At 36.7% G+C, this 16,955-nt stretch overlaps 2 protein-coding genes across 3 annotated transcripts in view; one reads left to right on the forward strand and one right to left on the reverse strand.

The window, feature by feature from the left end:
• Positions 1–1,482: 1,482 nt before the first annotated feature.
• On the reverse strand, positions 1,483–7,574 carry fam72a (family with sequence similarity 72 member A). Its single transcript, XM_007247751.4, has 4 exons — positions 6,904–7,574; positions 6,039–6,116; positions 5,675–5,799; positions 1,483–4,614 (listed from the first exon to the last, which is right to left on the reverse strand). The coding sequence occupies exons 1-4, from the start codon at positions 7,047–7,049 to the stop codon at positions 4,520–4,522; spliced, it is 444 nt and encodes a 147-aa protein (XP_007247813.1). The 5' UTR covers positions 7,050–7,574; the 3' UTR covers positions 1,483–4,519.
• Positions 7,575–8,419: 845 nt separating this feature from the next.
• The window catches only part of srgap2 (SLIT-ROBO Rho GTPase activating protein 2), a 151,462-nt gene continuing 142,926 nt past the window's right edge, over positions 8,420–16,955 (forward strand). For both annotated transcript variants that reach the window (XM_007247748.4, XM_049471447.1), the window contains exons 1-2: positions 8,420–8,527; positions 10,006–10,748. In XM_007247748.4, the coding sequence (XP_007247810.3) occupies positions 10,682–10,748 (67 nt within the window). In that variant the 5' untranslated portion in view covers positions 8,420–8,527; positions 10,006–10,681. The remainder of the gene's footprint in view (positions 8,528–10,005; positions 10,749–16,955) is intronic.

Genomic DNA, 16,955 nt, shown 5'->3' on the forward strand with positions numbered 1-16,955 from the left:
ACAAAGGCTACATTCTTACTCGCGACCATTTTATGCAGCCCAGCATCATTGTTCAGGTCGGTCTGACTGGTCTAGACTGGTCACACCACCACTGGACTGACCAGCAACGACACACAAACGCAGAAACCAGTCAATAGTGTGAGATACAACACAAATACTGAAACTACAACTAAAGCCTACTGAAACACAAGCGCTCACAACAACACTGTGCAATACATTCTGTTTTCAAAGAATGATTCATCTAGTCAGTATCTTGGTCATGCTAACATTGTGTAATTTTACTTCCTCTTTTAGGTTACACACTATTGCAAAATGCTTTTTGTCTGAAAACACACCATTAAACCATTGCTACAGTATTTTAGTTTTTAAGTTAGCTTGTGTTCTGCAGCATCAGATCATCAGATGGCCTCAGACAACCATACCACCACAACTGTGTCTGGTGCCAGATGTTCTTGTATAAAGTAATGGGATTAGGATTATGGGCTTTTCCCACCCCAGTGACATGAAATGTATATATATTTTAAATCCCCTCCAGTTCCTTTTTTGGGAGGAATTAGTTATTTATTTATATTTTTAAGTGTTTTTCATAACCCCAATTCAGCACATATCATTAAACCGTTTAAAGTATCAGGAGGAATTTCAGTGTGTAAAGGACCAGGGCACAAGCCTAAAAGCTGGAGCTACACTACACAAATTATAGTCTGATTTTAACCCTGATTTGGCGAGTTTGAGCTGGTTGGTTCTAGTCTGTAGACTCTGGTGCAGTCAGAGCTGACAGTTAGAGTGAAAGTCGTGTAGTGTATGATGGGTATAGACTCGTTTTTTAGCCTCAAAATTGATGGATGATTTTGGGCGGAATCTGGTAGTGGTATTTACAAACTCTTAACTAACTTAATCAGCAGTCAATGGAAATGGACCTCATTCTGTCTGCACTGGCTTTGGACTTGATATAACCCAGTAGACCAACACCAGCAGATGACATGACTCTCGAAACCATCACTGACTATCAGTCAATTATGCATTTCATTTGAAAGTCTAGGGATCAGAGTCTGGAGAAAGAGTGGAGAGATACACAGTTCAAGCTGCTTGAGGTCTAGTGTGAAGTTCTCACCAATCAGTGATGGTTTGGAGAGTCATGTCCTCTGCTGGTTTTGACCTACTGTGTTACATCAAGTCCAAAGTCAGTAAAGTGTTTTCCCAGACAATTTACAGCTCTTCATACTTCCCTCTGCTGACAACTTTAATGGAGATGCAGATTTCATTCTCCAGCAGGACTTGGCACACTGCCTACACTGCCAAAAAGTATCAATTGGTCTTTTATAATATTCTAATTTTCTGAGATACTGATTTTTGGGTTTTTATTAGCTGTAAGCCATAATCCTGAACAATAAAATAAATAGATGTGAACTGAATTACTACAATAAAGTAACTTTTTGAGATGCACTATTATGTTAAGTGAATACATAAAATAAACCCACAGTCTTCACATTTTAAAAAATGTTTAATATCAAGACAGCAAGCGTACAAAACAACCCAACGTTCAAACCAGGAACACATTTCCAGTGCAAATTCAAAGAAATACAAACTCTTTCAGTTTTCCAACGGTGCAAGAGAATCAGAGTATCATCATCCGAGTATAAATACAGCATCACGTTCGTTAATAAATACATACATTCAAAATGTTGATAAATTACAGCAAATAAACAACTTCTGTCAAGTTTAAAAAATAACTCCTTTCTTTTCATTTTGGTCAATATATTAATGAAAATCATTCAAGCCAGAAAATAATTGCTACACAACTTAGCAAGCTAATTAACATCAGTGTGTTACAGTTTTTTGTTGTGCTTACCAAAGTTAAATTCAATGATAACTGTGCCAATATTTAGTTTAAATATCCTAAATAAATAATGTAAAATGAGTTACATTTTGAGATGGTGCACAATCAATCAATCAATCAATCACAGTGAAATGGTGAACAGCAAATGGATTGCTAGTAAAGAGTTAATTAATTAATTAATTAATTCATTCATTCATTTATCTATACAGCACCATTGTGTAAACTATTGTTTTACAAATGCAAATATCAGTCTTTTACAATGAGTCAATGGGCTGATAAAAAAAAAGAAAAGAAAATAAAAGAAAGAAGAATAGAAATTAAAGCCTAGGTTTGGCTTGACTTTGGCTACAATTGAAATTTTATACAGTGTAATATTGTGTACAATAGTTTTGTGCCTTCATAGCATCTTCCCAGCGTTTGTCAGTCTAATGATTGTGTTCATGACAATGCGTATACAAAAAAAAAAAAAAAAAAAACAATAAAAAGGCAATTGTATAAGGACATACACTGACTGGAGTGTATGTACAGCAAAAAAAAAAACATTTTTATAATAATAATAATAAAAAAAACAGGAAAAAGCTCAAATGGTTCACGTTTGCTGTGCTGCATGTTCCATTTTGTCATTCTCAGGAGAGCCACAGTGTTCTCAGAAAACTACAAGAAAATAAACTAATCTTTGGAAAGAACTGCTCAGCTTGTGCACGCTCTTTAAACATTATTATTATTTTAGACCTTGATTGGCTGTTCGGAAGAGAAACAAAAAAAAGTTGTATAAACAGTATACAGTATGTACAGACTGCAGTAACAGTAAAATACAGTAAAAACCTGTATTTAAGTGACATCAACCAATATCAGCAATCTTTAAAATGCAAGCCAATTCATTCACTGCAGATTTAAAAAATATATAAATTAAAAATGTGAAATTATGTGACTGCAGTACTGCAGTGTGACCTTAAAACATACCTTCAAATCCAAACTGTAAAAATGAAACAGTAGCAGAAAATGAATTGGATTATAAAAAAAAAGAAGAAAAAAAAAAGTATATAAGCTAATGCTAAGCATACTGTATTATGGATATACTGATGCATTAGCCTGACATTGGCTTCTTAGATCTGTGTAACTTTCTAATCACTGTAGGCTAAATGCAAAAAAAAACAGAAAATTGCATGTAAAAACTGTACAATAAATATTTTTTTCCAATTTTAATTTTTATTCCATCTCTGCCCCTCGCAGTCGGAATTTCAATAAAATAAAAAAATATATATATATTTTTTCTTTATTTTCAGATTTTTCCATTTTTGCATTTTGCAAGTTGGATTATACAATCATTTTTTTTATAAAATACAAAACTGGACAAATCTAAAAACTGAGAGAAGATTCCCCTTTTTACTTTTCTTGAAATTCTGTTTAAGAAAGGCTGAAATGAAAAAAAATAGGTAATTGAAAAATTGTATGAAAACCCATTTCTTCTTCTGAACAGATTTTTTTTTTTAAGTTTTATACACAATTTTCTATTTTTGAATGTAGCTTGATACAGTTCTGCTAAACATTACACTGACCCTTCCTACATCCAAAACACAAATTAACCCCCAAAAAAACCAAATAAATAAAAAAGCATATATTAAAATATTTTGTATCAGTTAAAAAAAAAGTTGCTGTTAAATCATTCACAGAAAAATGCTTGTCGCATAGTTCACATTTCAAGTGTGCTGTCCACAAACAATAATAAATGATAATAATAATAAATAAATAAATATTGACACGTCAGTCAATCAGTTTTAAAGAAGTACATATAAGCCCCATCACTTGTTTGCTTGTTTAATTTCCTAATAAATAAATCTCAATATTTTCTTTTTTGTTTTATTATTGGCCACCCTCCAGAATACATGTACACTGATCAGCCACAACATTATAACCACTGATGGGTGAAGAAAAATCGGTTGAAGTCATGAGGGAGAGCTATTTTTGGTGTTTTAAATATTTATTTATTTTTACTACATAAATACTACATCATTTTCCATACAATTTATCTGACCTAATTGTTAACCCACCCACTCACCAGTCATCAGGTCTCCTCCAATGTTCTTTCAATGCTCCCTTCACAAGGACAGGGTGAGGACAAGTGCATAATCCATGCTCTAGTTGTGCATTATCTCGGACTCCGGCTGCTGACGGCAAATCATCATGGCCATAGTGTCAGTCAGAGTTTTAGTCTGTTAGATCACTCTGAGGACCCTACACTGGCGGTTTTAATGTTATGGCTGATCAGCTTATATGCTAGACTCATATACTCATGTTAGGGTTATATACTGTATATTGGTCACATGCCAATCAGTGCCAATCAAGTGACCCCAAAATGCTCACAGTTCAGAATGCTTTACGCATTTCACAAATTACATACCCTAACACCAAAAGTATAACAATATAATAAAAAACTAAATATACTGAAATGCGTAATGTGATGCTACCAAACCGCTGCTGAGGGTGCGATCAAAAGACAGATCAATTAAACATGTGCTGGAATGTCTTGTCTTGTCTTGTTTTTTCTCTTTGCAGTCTTATTTTCTCTCCAGTCTTTGAAAGAATGTGCTTAAAACAAAGGCTTCTGGGAGTTAAGCCCCTCCCAAAAAATTCAGTGTGGTACAGTCCAATACCTCCAGTGCATTTGGTACCTCTGTCTCTTTATCTGAGGTACTCCTCGTCTGAAAGGCTGCCTGGGCTCTCATCCTCGCTGCCCTCCAACTCGGGCAGATCACCCCACAGCAGCAGATTCTGTCCTAAAACAGGAAACAATGTTCAGTTGTCATGGTCTGATATTTAGAAGTGATCCGATATTTGGAACTATACATAAACTATAATTATATCATACATACTATAAATACTATAATTGAATTTCATTGAAAAGTTACTTTTTTTTAGTAATTCAGTTCAAAATGGGAAACTCATTATAGAGTGATCTATTTTAAGCGTTTATTTATTTTATTGTTGATGATTATGGCTTTCAGCCAAAGAAAACACAAAATCAGTGCTCCGAAAATATTGTACTTTTGGCAGTGTCTTAAGTCCTGCTGGAAAATGAAATCCCCACCTCCATAAAAGTTGTCAGCAGAGGGAAGCATGAAGTGCTGTAAGATTTTCTGGGAAAACAAAACTGCACTGACTTCAGACTTGATAGAAGTGGAGATGACATGTCTCTCCAAACCATCACTGATTGTGGAAACTTCACACTAGAGCTCAAACAGCTTGGACTGTGTGTCTCTGCACTCTTCCTCCAGACTCTAATTTTTGGTCAATGAGGGTTTGGAGATCCAGGTCATCTGCTGACTTTTTGGGTTTTTATTGGCTGTAAGCCATAATCATCAACAATAAAAAAAAACATTCTTAAGATAGATAATTCTGTGTGTAATACATCTATATGCGTTTTATTTTCTACTAAATTACTAAAACAAAAGTACCTTTCAATAGTATTAGTGTACCTGTGGTCTATACAACCAAATGTTGATGATGGAGCAAATAGGGAGGGCAATCACAACATTTCATAGTAGTACTTTTAATTCAGGGGAAATGATTTACTTCTATATATATATAAATATGCTAAGAAACTAAAAATAGTATAAGTGATACCACAGAGAAATCACTTTACGTTCCGTAAAGTTGCTCAAAAAATTACCTTTAACTCCTGTATGTTACAGTGTTCTGTTCTGTCCCTAAAAGCTACAGAAATAAGTTGGTCATGTTGGTTTTACTAACGCCCCATTTCCTTACTGAATGTGAAACACCTGTCTAACTCACAGAAACCAGAGTGATGTGTGTACTGTATATCCAAATAGCCCACACCTGATGAATCCAGTCGGTTGATGGTGGACACAGCTTCACTATTGAACATCCAGAAGTGTCCATTGTTACAGGAGAGGAGGCAGGGCTTGCATGGAGCCACCACATGATAACCCACTACATTTCCACTGAATGGAGAGAAAAGGCCAGAAAACAGAGAGAAAAAGAAAACAACAGAGACCGAAAACAATGAGACACAATAGCAGACAAACAGAGGGGGTACAAGTGAGGGGTGCTGGCCAAAGTGAATGCAGAGTAAAGTATTTACTGTATTATCATCCATAAATTTACCAAGCAATAGTATAACATCTCATGAGTATTTTAAGTCATTTAGATTCAAATTCATTAATGACATAAAAAAAACTACCATTTCAAACAGGCGATGTCTCTTAACTTGCACTTGCAGCTGTCTGTGGAATAGCAGCCTGCAACAAAGTCAACCGTCCTGCAGAAGAGAACGAGTACATCATAATTTAAAGGGACAGTTTACAAACAAAACAAACAAACAAGCAAACAAACAAACACCCATAAAACTAATTAGCAAAGACGTGTTTGGTGTCTGATGTTTGCTTCTGTAATCTTGCAATAAAGCTATACAGTCAAACGAAAATCTAGGCCGGTCATGGTTTTTACAACATACAGGAAAATAAAGAGAGACCATTTTTACAAATTGATTATACTTAAATTTTACCAAATTGAAAACCTCTAGATATATGGATGTATAAACAAGAGGAAGCAATTCAAACCAAGCTAAACTGCTTGAATTATTATCCAAAAGCAGTGTGTAAAACTGGTGGAGGAGAACTTGCCGAGATGCAAGAAAACTGACAAACCTGGATTACTCCACCAAATATTGATTTCTGAAATCTTGAAACTTTATGAATATAACCTTGTTTTCCTTGCATTATTTGAAATCTGAAAGCTTTGCATCTTATGGTAATTTCAGCCATTTCTCATTTTCTGTAAATAATGACAGTATTTTTATTTGGAATTTGAGGGAAATGTCACTGTAGTTTACAGAATAGAACAACAATGTTAATTTTACTCAAACATATATCTATAAATAGCAAAATCAGATAAACTGAATTGGTCAGTATATATCACTGCAACATAAAATAATTATTTACAGGTTTCTGACAGAAGCAAATAATTTTCTACTCCAGATTCCATCTGGCAACTTCTATATGTAAAAAAACATCAATGACAGCAGTGGATAATACAGCCACTCTTACCTGTTTGGTGGCATGTCTGTTGAAAACAGCTCGATCTCTGTATCAGCTAGAAGCACAGCTTTCATTCCTCTCGTACAGAGGAGACTGTCGCAGTAAATGCAGTTCACCTGTGTAACGCATTTATTCTTAAAATTAGAAGTAGACATTGTGCTGCCTCGTATGCGGTGAAACACTTGGTTAGTTAACTAGCTAACCTAGCGTTACCAGTCTGACCTGTAATATTGACTAGCTAGTATATAGAGTAGCTGAAACGAATTATTGACTCAATAGTTAACTAGCTAATTTAATAGCTAGTAAAGTGAATTTATTACAAAATCTAACCGAGGAACTCGCATCAAAGCTTAGGCAGCTAGTGCTAACTAGCCAACTTAAGCAGCTAGCGTTAAACTGCTCAGCTAACTACGATCTGTGCGCTATTTAAACAGGATGTTAGCCGAGTAGTTAACCAAGCTAATGCTAGCTACCTAGCTAGCAGCTGTTCTTAATTCGTATTTTAAGGCTGTACGACAGCCCTAACTATACATATTATGGGTTTTAAACGGGTAAACGCGGGTATACGAGACAAACGAGCAGTAAAAAGCTCAGTTTGAGCTCTTATTAACCCGCCGCGGTGTTAAACGCTCGGCTCGCTAAGCTAGCTACGTTTGTTTACGTCCCCATAAAGCCCCTTTATTAGCTTCCTGAAACATTTTCAAACAGCTTCAGCCGCGGTACTGATTGGTTAACACTGCAGTGCCCTTCTCTGGTTGGTTAAAGCTGCGGCACTCTCTTTCATCGAAAGAAGTGATTACAAATATTATAAAATAATAATAATTTATTAATGATCATATTTATCATATATATAAATGCTGCCACATATAGACTAATGCTGAATTAAGTTTGTCATCAATATTTAGTATTTTTTCTGTTGGCAAAATAAAATAATTGTAATAAACAATGCAATCGTCATTTTACTATCATATTACTATATTTAAGCCACTAAAATAGTAATACTATAATAATATAATAATAATACAATTAGACTTAAATTAAAGAGTAAAAATGTTTAATTAAGAATAATCAGACACATAATGAGATCAATCGTGAATATAAAGTAGTATTTAAAAAAACAACAACCCTGTAGTGTTTCATTTGTTCGTTTAAAGAAAGAAATGCATATTAAATAGAGTTGCTAATTTAAAAATGTTAAAATTGTATTTAATATTATTATTATCATATAAATAATAAAAAATCTTGCTGTACACATTAAAGTATATATTATACAAAGAAGCATAAAAATATTTACGATAAAAAAAATCAAATAAGATGTATAAAAACGTACACGCTCAAAACAAAAAAAAGCTCAAAACAAAAAACTGAAAGTCTGAAAACTTCATATACATTTATAATGTTAAAAATGTAATGTCTTGTATTGTGGATTTTGAGGAATTTCGGAGCACATCCGCTTGGTCCAGCCAATGGGAGCGGTGGGGGGTTGTCCGCTGTGTCCATGAACAGAGGCGGGGTTAGAGTTGGGAAAAACTCCGAGATAACATTATACTGCTGAACTACGAGCACGAAAGATTAAGTAGAAGAACTTGATCATATTAAAGATGCTGTAAAGGAATGGAAATCGCCTGTGGAGGTAAGTTAACTGTTTTACCCTGTTTGTGGTGGGAGAGCTCGTGACTGTGTGTTTAGTAATGCTGTAGTAATCTGGGTGAGGATGTGTTAAACTGGGAAACTCTACTAAAGTAAAGCGGGAGAGAGAGCGAGTACAGAGGGCTGACTCCTTTAGTGCCTTTTCTTTGTGGGAACTTTTGATCGAGGACTTACCGTTAGTTTGGTTTCTCTGTATAAATTGTGCTGATATAAAGAATTAATTGATACATCTAATCTGTTAACCTATGTCTATTTTACCAGTTGTAACGAATAGTTTGGGTAAACAGCCTGTTTAGGAGTCTTATGTTAATATGATAAAAGTAGGGCACTACTATAATAGTCCATTTATTAGTATACAGCTAGTATGGTTGTATAAGGTTTCATATATGTTTAAATGTAGACAGCAGTGAACCGTGTAGTGTTTAAATACTGTGGCTTTACAGCTGTATGAGTAACTATAGTATAAAATAATGAGATTTGGTACAGAACATTAAGTATGTTTAATCGTTAGAGGACTATTAGTAGTGCATGTATTAGTACGATTAGTAGGACAGTACACTACAATTAGTAGAGCATTTATTAGCTAGTAATGTATAGTATGTGGTTTTAGACTTGCCTTTTTGCTAATACTGCAATTATTTATATAGTATAATAGTATTAGATTTAGGACAGAGCCTTAAGTAGCATGGTAGTACCATGTTTAGTACACAGTCTTAAAGTAAATGTACTTAGTATGAAACTGTTATTAATACATTATTATAGCATATAATAGCACATTATTATATATATAATTATTATAGCATTCTAGTATGAGGTTTAGGACAGAGTCTTAAGTACGTTCAAATAGTTTAAAACTGTAGTGATGTCCGTTGTCACAAATATTTATTATTTTTGTGTCCCCAAAATAACTGCAATAAACTACTTAATTGTCATCTTATAATCATAGTATTGTATTTTATGCCACTGAAATGGTGACAATATAATAGCATAATAATACAATTACATTTAAATAAAAGAGTAAACATTTAAATCTTATATTTAAATGAAGGAAATTAACTTTTTGCACCAGGAGTGGCATAAAGTTATCCAAAACAGTGTGTAGGACTGCTTCACACCAAGATGCATGAAAACTGTGCTTAAAAATCAGGGTTATTCCACCAAATATTGATTTCTGAACTCTTAGAACTTTATAATATGAACTCATAATCTTTGCATTAATAAATGCTCTAAATGACAATATTTTTATTTGGAATTTGGGAGAAATGTTGTCCGTAGTTTCACAACAATGTTCATTTTACTCAAACATACACCTATAAATAGCAACTGAAGTGGTCTCTTAAATCTTTTCAGAGCTGTATATTAGTGTAGTGTGGATAGTATGGTACATGCAACAAACTATACATAAATCAGTGAATAAATCAATGAAGGAAAGGAAAATAGCTGTGTTTTTCTTTGTTACAGGTTGGTGGTGCAGTGTTCTACCCAAAACAGAGCACGTAGAGTGGTGTTTAAACCAGCCCATGATGATTTTCTTCCACCACAGAAGCTGCTGAATTGATCTATCTATCTAACTACTGTATTCGGGCACTGCAGGTGCCTCTCTGTACACTAGCAGGCGAGCTACTGCTGCTGCTGCTGTTACTGTTACTGATCCACACCGGTCCACGCTGCTGCTTGGCCAAGACCCCCGAGACCCTCCCTCCCAGCTACCGCGAGCAGCCGTGTGACCACCGCAGCAGAGGGAAGACAGGAACAGGCAGAAACTTCTTGAGTAACCCGCTCTTTCTGACCCACCGGGCTGCTGAAGGAGGGCATGAAACCCTCTGCAGTTCCTCTCCCGCCTTCTGAGAGCCGTTCGTTCAGAGCCAGCCGAGGAGGGCAGGAGCAGCAGGAGCCGCCGCAGCCACAGCAGCTCATAATGCGGGGATAATAATACAGAGCCTGAGCTCCGATATGAATCAGTAACCTTCCTATCTTCTGGACTGCACTCTTTCACAACCTATTTCGCCCGTTTCTGACCCTTTTTGTGGATATTTTACACTGAAACTCCTGTTTTTTTGTTGTTTTTCTGGCTGTTTTCACTCCTTTGGGTTACGAGGACGACGCTTAGTGTTGTTTAGCTACGTTTGAGCTAAAAATGACGTCTCCTGCGAAATTTCGGAAAGACAAGGAGATTATAGCCGAATATGAAACGCAAGTCAAAGGTAAGTGTGTGTTTTCTGTGAGGAAATGTCATATATCTGCCTTTTTATTCATGAAAATGCGGTTTAATTCGTTTTTATTATATGCTAATAATATAACCAGCACCTTTGTGTATTATTTCTCTCACACCTCAGCAGTCAGCGCTTGACAGAAAACTAGACAGAAATTATAACGTTAGTTAACGTTAGCTTAGCTAACTAGCTAGGTTAAATATCTGAGGTAAATATTGTTAATCATGAGTTTATACTGATTTTTAAAGACTTTATTAAGTGTTATAGTTAACGTTTAGTGTAGTAATGCATGTGTGAGGCTAATTTAGTCAGCTCTAGCTTAACTAGTTAACGTTAGGCTAAGTTACCATAGCGTTAACTATCTGAGGTAAATTTATATAAATAAATGATTTTTAAACACTTACGTGTTATAATTAACGTTTAGTGTAGTTATACACGTGTGAGGCTAATTTAACTAGACCGCTCTAGCATAACTAGTTAGGTTACCATAGCTGTAGCGTTGACTAACTTACCTTCAACCGTTTAAAACGTTTACGCTGCGTTTTTTTGACGAAACTTTCTCTATTAACGGTGCAAATTTGTCTTAAAAATGCGTTTTCTTCTGTCTGCTAATGTGTTTGTAAGTGCTGTGGGCATGAATGAAGCTGAAGTTGGCTTGGTCAGATTTTTCGTTCCACCTTAAAAACCGCAGCTCTTACAGTTAACCGCCTGTAGAGCGATACAGAGGATGGTGCAGCTTTTAAGGTGGACTTGCTAATTCCTCCAAGCAAGCAGGCAACCAACCAACTTCAGCCTCGACCGGCAGGGCGTTTTCTTCTACTACACGGTGTGTAGTATAACGTTACTGTCTTTCAATGCAACGTGTTGCAGTTGTCAAATTTCTGTATTTAATATGCAAATCTGCTTAGTTTTTGGCTTATATACAGTATTTGATATTTGGCACAATATTTGATCAAGGAAAAAAATGTCTTTCTCTATTTTTGTCATTCTGCCATATATTGGGATTTATTTGAAAGGAAAACGGATTTTTACCAGATTTCAAATAAGAATTCATATTGGGCCCAAGTCATCTACTTTTGAGAGATATTTTATGTAAATCAAAATGATTTTGTGATTTCTTTTCTTTCTCTTGTATCAAGCATTACATGTAAGCTTCATGTTTTTTGACAAATTATTTTTGTGCCAAAAACCTTGGGGAGATTTGTACATTTTTGGCTGTTGTCAGGCTGAATGAATTCATGTGCAAAATGAAGCCCAGTTCTGGCACACTACTCTCTGAAAGGAGCAGCAGACTGGTTTACATGATGCCCAGTAAGCCAGCCATGGGGGGTTTACCCCAGGAGGCATTGAGTTCAGTCACGGTTTGGTTTTAATGGACGAGTTTCCATCTTAAAACCAGTGTAACATCATTTCAGATGGTGGGGACTGGCTTGGACTCAAGTTTCCCCTGTTTCCTCCAAGGAGGATGTGGGGTTTCGTAAGGCGAGAGGAACAATACCTCCCTCCTGCCTTTCCTCGCCCAGATGTGATAGGAAGTGTCGCCTACTTCCCTATCGAGACATCTGGATTTAAAACATTAATCACTTGTTTAAAGTGAAAGAGCAGATAGGCAAACATATTTAGCTTTTTTATGAAAATGCACTCTTTATGTAATGCACTTTAAACAAATCTAAGCGTAGCAGTGCTAGAATGTTTTTCTTAAGTGCTATATAGAAACACTGTGTACACAAGTCTTTTACAGAATCATATAGAAGACGTTTTTCTTGAATACAAGCAACAAATTAAGCAAGGAAAGAGCCTTAAGAGTGAGATTATTTCATTCACATTGTAGGGCCCATGCTTAGTGATTTTGTTAGATTGTGCATAGTACATTTGGTCTGGGTAGTTTTGGTTCCATATTGCAGTTTAGTGACTGAACGTACTAAAAATACTCCCTGTATTTGACATTGATTTGTTTGTAGAAGGGCATGTGCCAGATGGTCGTGTGTTATCAATTTGCTGAGTTGCTTTTCAAGGTGTTGTGCTGAATATGATTTTCTGCAGCAGAATAAGCGTAACAGGCTCTGCTCAAGTTAATTTTATTTCTGTTTATTAGGAAGGATTAATTAATCTACAGTGACAGTATGTACCACTAGAAACAGTGGACATCACCAGCATAATCTGTTGCACCCATACTGCTAGATGGGTCAGATATCAGCACTTATTCGTTCTTCTTTTTCTATTGCTTAACGAGTGATGGTGACTGCCTCAACTTCTTGTAGTTGGTCTGGAAGTCTATCTGAAAATGTCTTTTTACAATGCAAACAAACAAACCCATGGTCCAGTTGATCTGGATAAAGACTGTCTCTTTTGGTCAGACCAAAGTTTGATATTTTGATCTCGATTGTGGTCTGCTGCACATTTTACAGCTGCTAATTTGGTTTGAACCAACTGAAAAGTCAAAAGATCCATACTAATCAAAGTATGGGTGAACAAACTCCCTTTTTAAGGAGGTATGGTTGAAGAACATACATTAAGGTGGCACAACACAGTAATGTAGAGTGAGTGTTGTAAAGCTTCGGAGCTCCAGGATTGTAAATTCGATCCTTGCATTGGTTGGTCATTCTTTGAGAAGTGTGGAGTGTTTTTCTGGTATCCATGTGGAATCATTTGCTAGGTACTTCAGTTTCTTTTCAGGGTTGCTTCCCCAGAATTCCCCCACATCACATTGTAGGTGAATTGGCTGTGTCTGACTGGGGGGGGGTTTCCACTTTGTGCCCAATAATTCCAAGTATCTATTCCAGGTAGATAAGAAGTTTGATGGATGGCCAAATTGAAGAATTATTTTTAGCCTAAATGTTTTACTGCTTTTTTCTGTATGAACCAGAATTGTTTGCCGTCATCTCTTCCAAGCATCTCCTCTAGCATTTGAGAAAATTTTACTTATTATTAAGTTCTTCTGCTGTCTCAAGTTTCTTTTCTTTCGATTTGACTCAAAAGGAGGCCTTTCCTGCTTCTTTTGAATCAGGACTTCTGAAGAACAGTGCTGTTTAATCGTCAGCCAAGTGACACACTGGGTGAGGCTGAGGTCATTCTGTTCTCCTTCACTGAAACACCAGGAGCCTGTGAACAGTACAGCCCTAAGTTAAATATCATTAGCTTGCTGCCTTAGGAGCAGCTGTATTTTTTATTGATGTAGCATGTAGTAACAATCCCTTACTGAAAATGTTAATGTTCGAGAGGTTTTACCTGTTATGTCTCATGTTTTATGTAAGGATTTAGTGAGGTTTTGATGAACACTACATTTCAGAAGTTCTGAGACACCTGCTCATTTGTTATTTCTTCTTAAAAATCAAGAGTATTGGTGTTGGAGAGCCTTACCAGGCCTACTAGTTTCTGAGGCTGTTTCTGTAGTTTCTGTAAGGATTTGATTGCATTCAGCAATAAGAGCATTAGTGAGGTCCACAACTCCATGACTCTTTTTATACAGAAGTATTGAAAGGCACACCATCATTACAGACAACACTGTTCTTCCACTGCACCACAACTCAATGGTTTGGGGGGGAGGAGATATATAAGATATAAATATTACACTATTATTTCCTCCCTGGCTCCTTTACTATTCATTTGCTGTCATTTGGACTAAGCACAGTTTCCCCTCTGTCAGTGGTACCTACCACCCCACCCAATCCCCCACACCTTGCAAGCCTTCAGCTGCTCTTCTGCTACAAAAGAATGGGAAAATAAATGCTCACATTTTTTTCTCCCCATTTTCTGGTAAGTGTCTTAAAGACAGTGGCACAGGAGAGGAGAAATAACACCCACTCTTTCTTCTCCTCCCAGAGTTATTGGGTGAGAGATGGGGTTGGGGGTGGGGTGTCTCTTCTGAAAACAATATTTTGCGACCCAGATTTTGTAATAAGCCATTACATGCAGAATGTCTCTCACTTCGCTAAAGTATTCTTTTATGAGCTAGTGACGGAAATAGGGAACGGTAATTGCGTGGTGAACCACTCAAAGCAGGCAGATGTGAGGAGCGTCAGAGGAAGGCGACAAGGCGTGATCAAGGCTCAAGGCAAATCAAGGCTCTCTTTAATGCAACTTTAATTGATTAATAACACCATTTACGATTGTGATTGATTAATAACCAAACAATGTGTCTGAATCAGGGTTCTTGTATTTGTTACATTGTATATGGCACATTTGGTGCAGTTAAGTTTACATTCACACCTTCTTCTAATTGGTTTAAAGTGCTTTCTCATTGCAACAAGCCGGACCTCTTTTGGCATATTTTGGTACTTTCACGACTGGTATTTTGGTTTGGACTAAACTGATAGGGCTAAAAGTAACCTTATTCACCCTGCAGAGTTGTGCAGAGTTGATCAAATGTAGGGACATACATTTGACAAGTCTCTCAAGGGACCTTTTTTATTCTGTTGATTTTAATTGATGCTCCAAGCTTCAGACCAGACCAGACTCCAGGCTGTATGAACTGTGCTGTTCCTCTTTAGAATTGACTATATTGATGCATGGTGGGAGGCATTCCTGTGTGGTTTCACCACGGTTCTTTGAAACCAGTAAATGGAGGCCAATATTATACTGCCTCAGGATCCAGTCTGTTATTTGCAAAGCATCGGGACACTGTAGCAGGTCCAGAGTATATTTTCTTGCTCTGTGGTCAGGAAATGGATTCCTTGCTGTGTAAGTCACTGGACTGATCAGGTGGTCCTCCTCCAAGTGTGTGATGGCCTTCCGTTGTATTGATTTCGGAGGGGACTTTCCTGTAAAGGTTTGTTCTGGGCTGGCAGTACTTGATAACTGTGAAATTGTGACTTAAATTGAGTCTTCTTTTCCAACCACAGCATAGTTTAACAGTGTAACAGTGGTGCTCTCAAGTATTAACAACACCATATATCCCTGATTTTAAAATCATGTGGGGTGTAAAAATAACAAGTCGAGACTGTTATGAAACAGTTTGGGCCTTTTGGAATTTACCATTTTCATTCCTTTTAAAAAGAACAGCCACTTATGTGTATAGAACTTTTGTATCGAATTCCCCCAAAAAATGACAAGATTTCAAATTCTAGGACCCCTTTAAATTATGCAGTTCTCATGAAACCTGGCCAATCTTTCTACACAGTCCAGATCACCTGTGTCTCATTGTCTAGACGGTGAGTTTACATTATCCAGAACCCTGCAGCTAGTGTTGAAAGATGGTCAGGTCAGATTTTTTTAAACTGGAGCAGAAATAAAACACAGTCGTCAACCCAGCCGAGCCTGATAGCACATTGGAAGTCTCTTTCAGCTGGGTTTTTAAAGGGCTTCCACAGATTCAAAAAAGATAGCTAAAGTAAAAATTGCTGCTGTAGATATTGACAGTCCACAAACAACTGCCTTATTGGAAACCTATGTGCTATGCATTTTTCATCAAGCAGAAAGCACTGTCAGATGTTTCACAAGGGATTTTTTGCCTTCTCCTCTACAACTACAACTGTCCAACCCTAAATGATGAATTGACAGATTGTCTATATCAGATAAATAACACTGGGCATGTTTTATGATAAAGAAAAACATTTGATACCCAATCAGACCCTGCTCTCAATGATAAGATAAAATTGGCTTTGAAGCACTGATGTTGGTTTCAGGTTTGGGGGATGGTGAAGAAGCAAGAATAGCCATTTCACACTCTTCCAGTCTCGCACCCGTCAAGACACCAGCAACACCATCCTCACATTCTATGCACATCTTATTTCTTGCAATTGGACCCACTGCAATTTCATCAAGATAAGAAAATAACACTAGAGCTTGCTTGTGGTCAGTTGGGTTTGTGTCGCATTCTAGCATTATCAGCATACGTGCTGTTTCTCTCCACCCAATAACAGCATGGGGCTGTGCACAGGCAGCATAGAGACGCCTTCACGCCAAGAGCAGCTGTTAATGGAGATATCGAGAGAGCGAGAGAGAGAAAAGGAAGAAAAGAGAGATAGAGATCGCTAGGGCTGTGACGATAATTTTATTACCGCAATACCGCGGTTATGGGACGTCACCGCGGTGATGAGCTCATTACCGTCATTACCGCATTTTTTATGGCTGTCAAATCTGATTGACTGCGTTTTGAGCGGTAGTAAAATGCTCCATATAAGCACAACTGTGGTGAATTCAGTATTAATATGTCAAGTGTAAGTCCTACACTATAGGGCTGTGCAATATATCAAATAT

Source organism: Astyanax mexicanus, chromosome 24, assembly GCF_023375975.1.
Source record: "Astyanax mexicanus isolate ESR-SI-001 chromosome 24, AstMex3_surface, whole genome shotgun sequence".
NCBI classification, from domain to species: Eukaryota; Metazoa; Chordata; class Actinopteri; order Characiformes; family Acestrorhamphidae; genus Astyanax; species Astyanax mexicanus.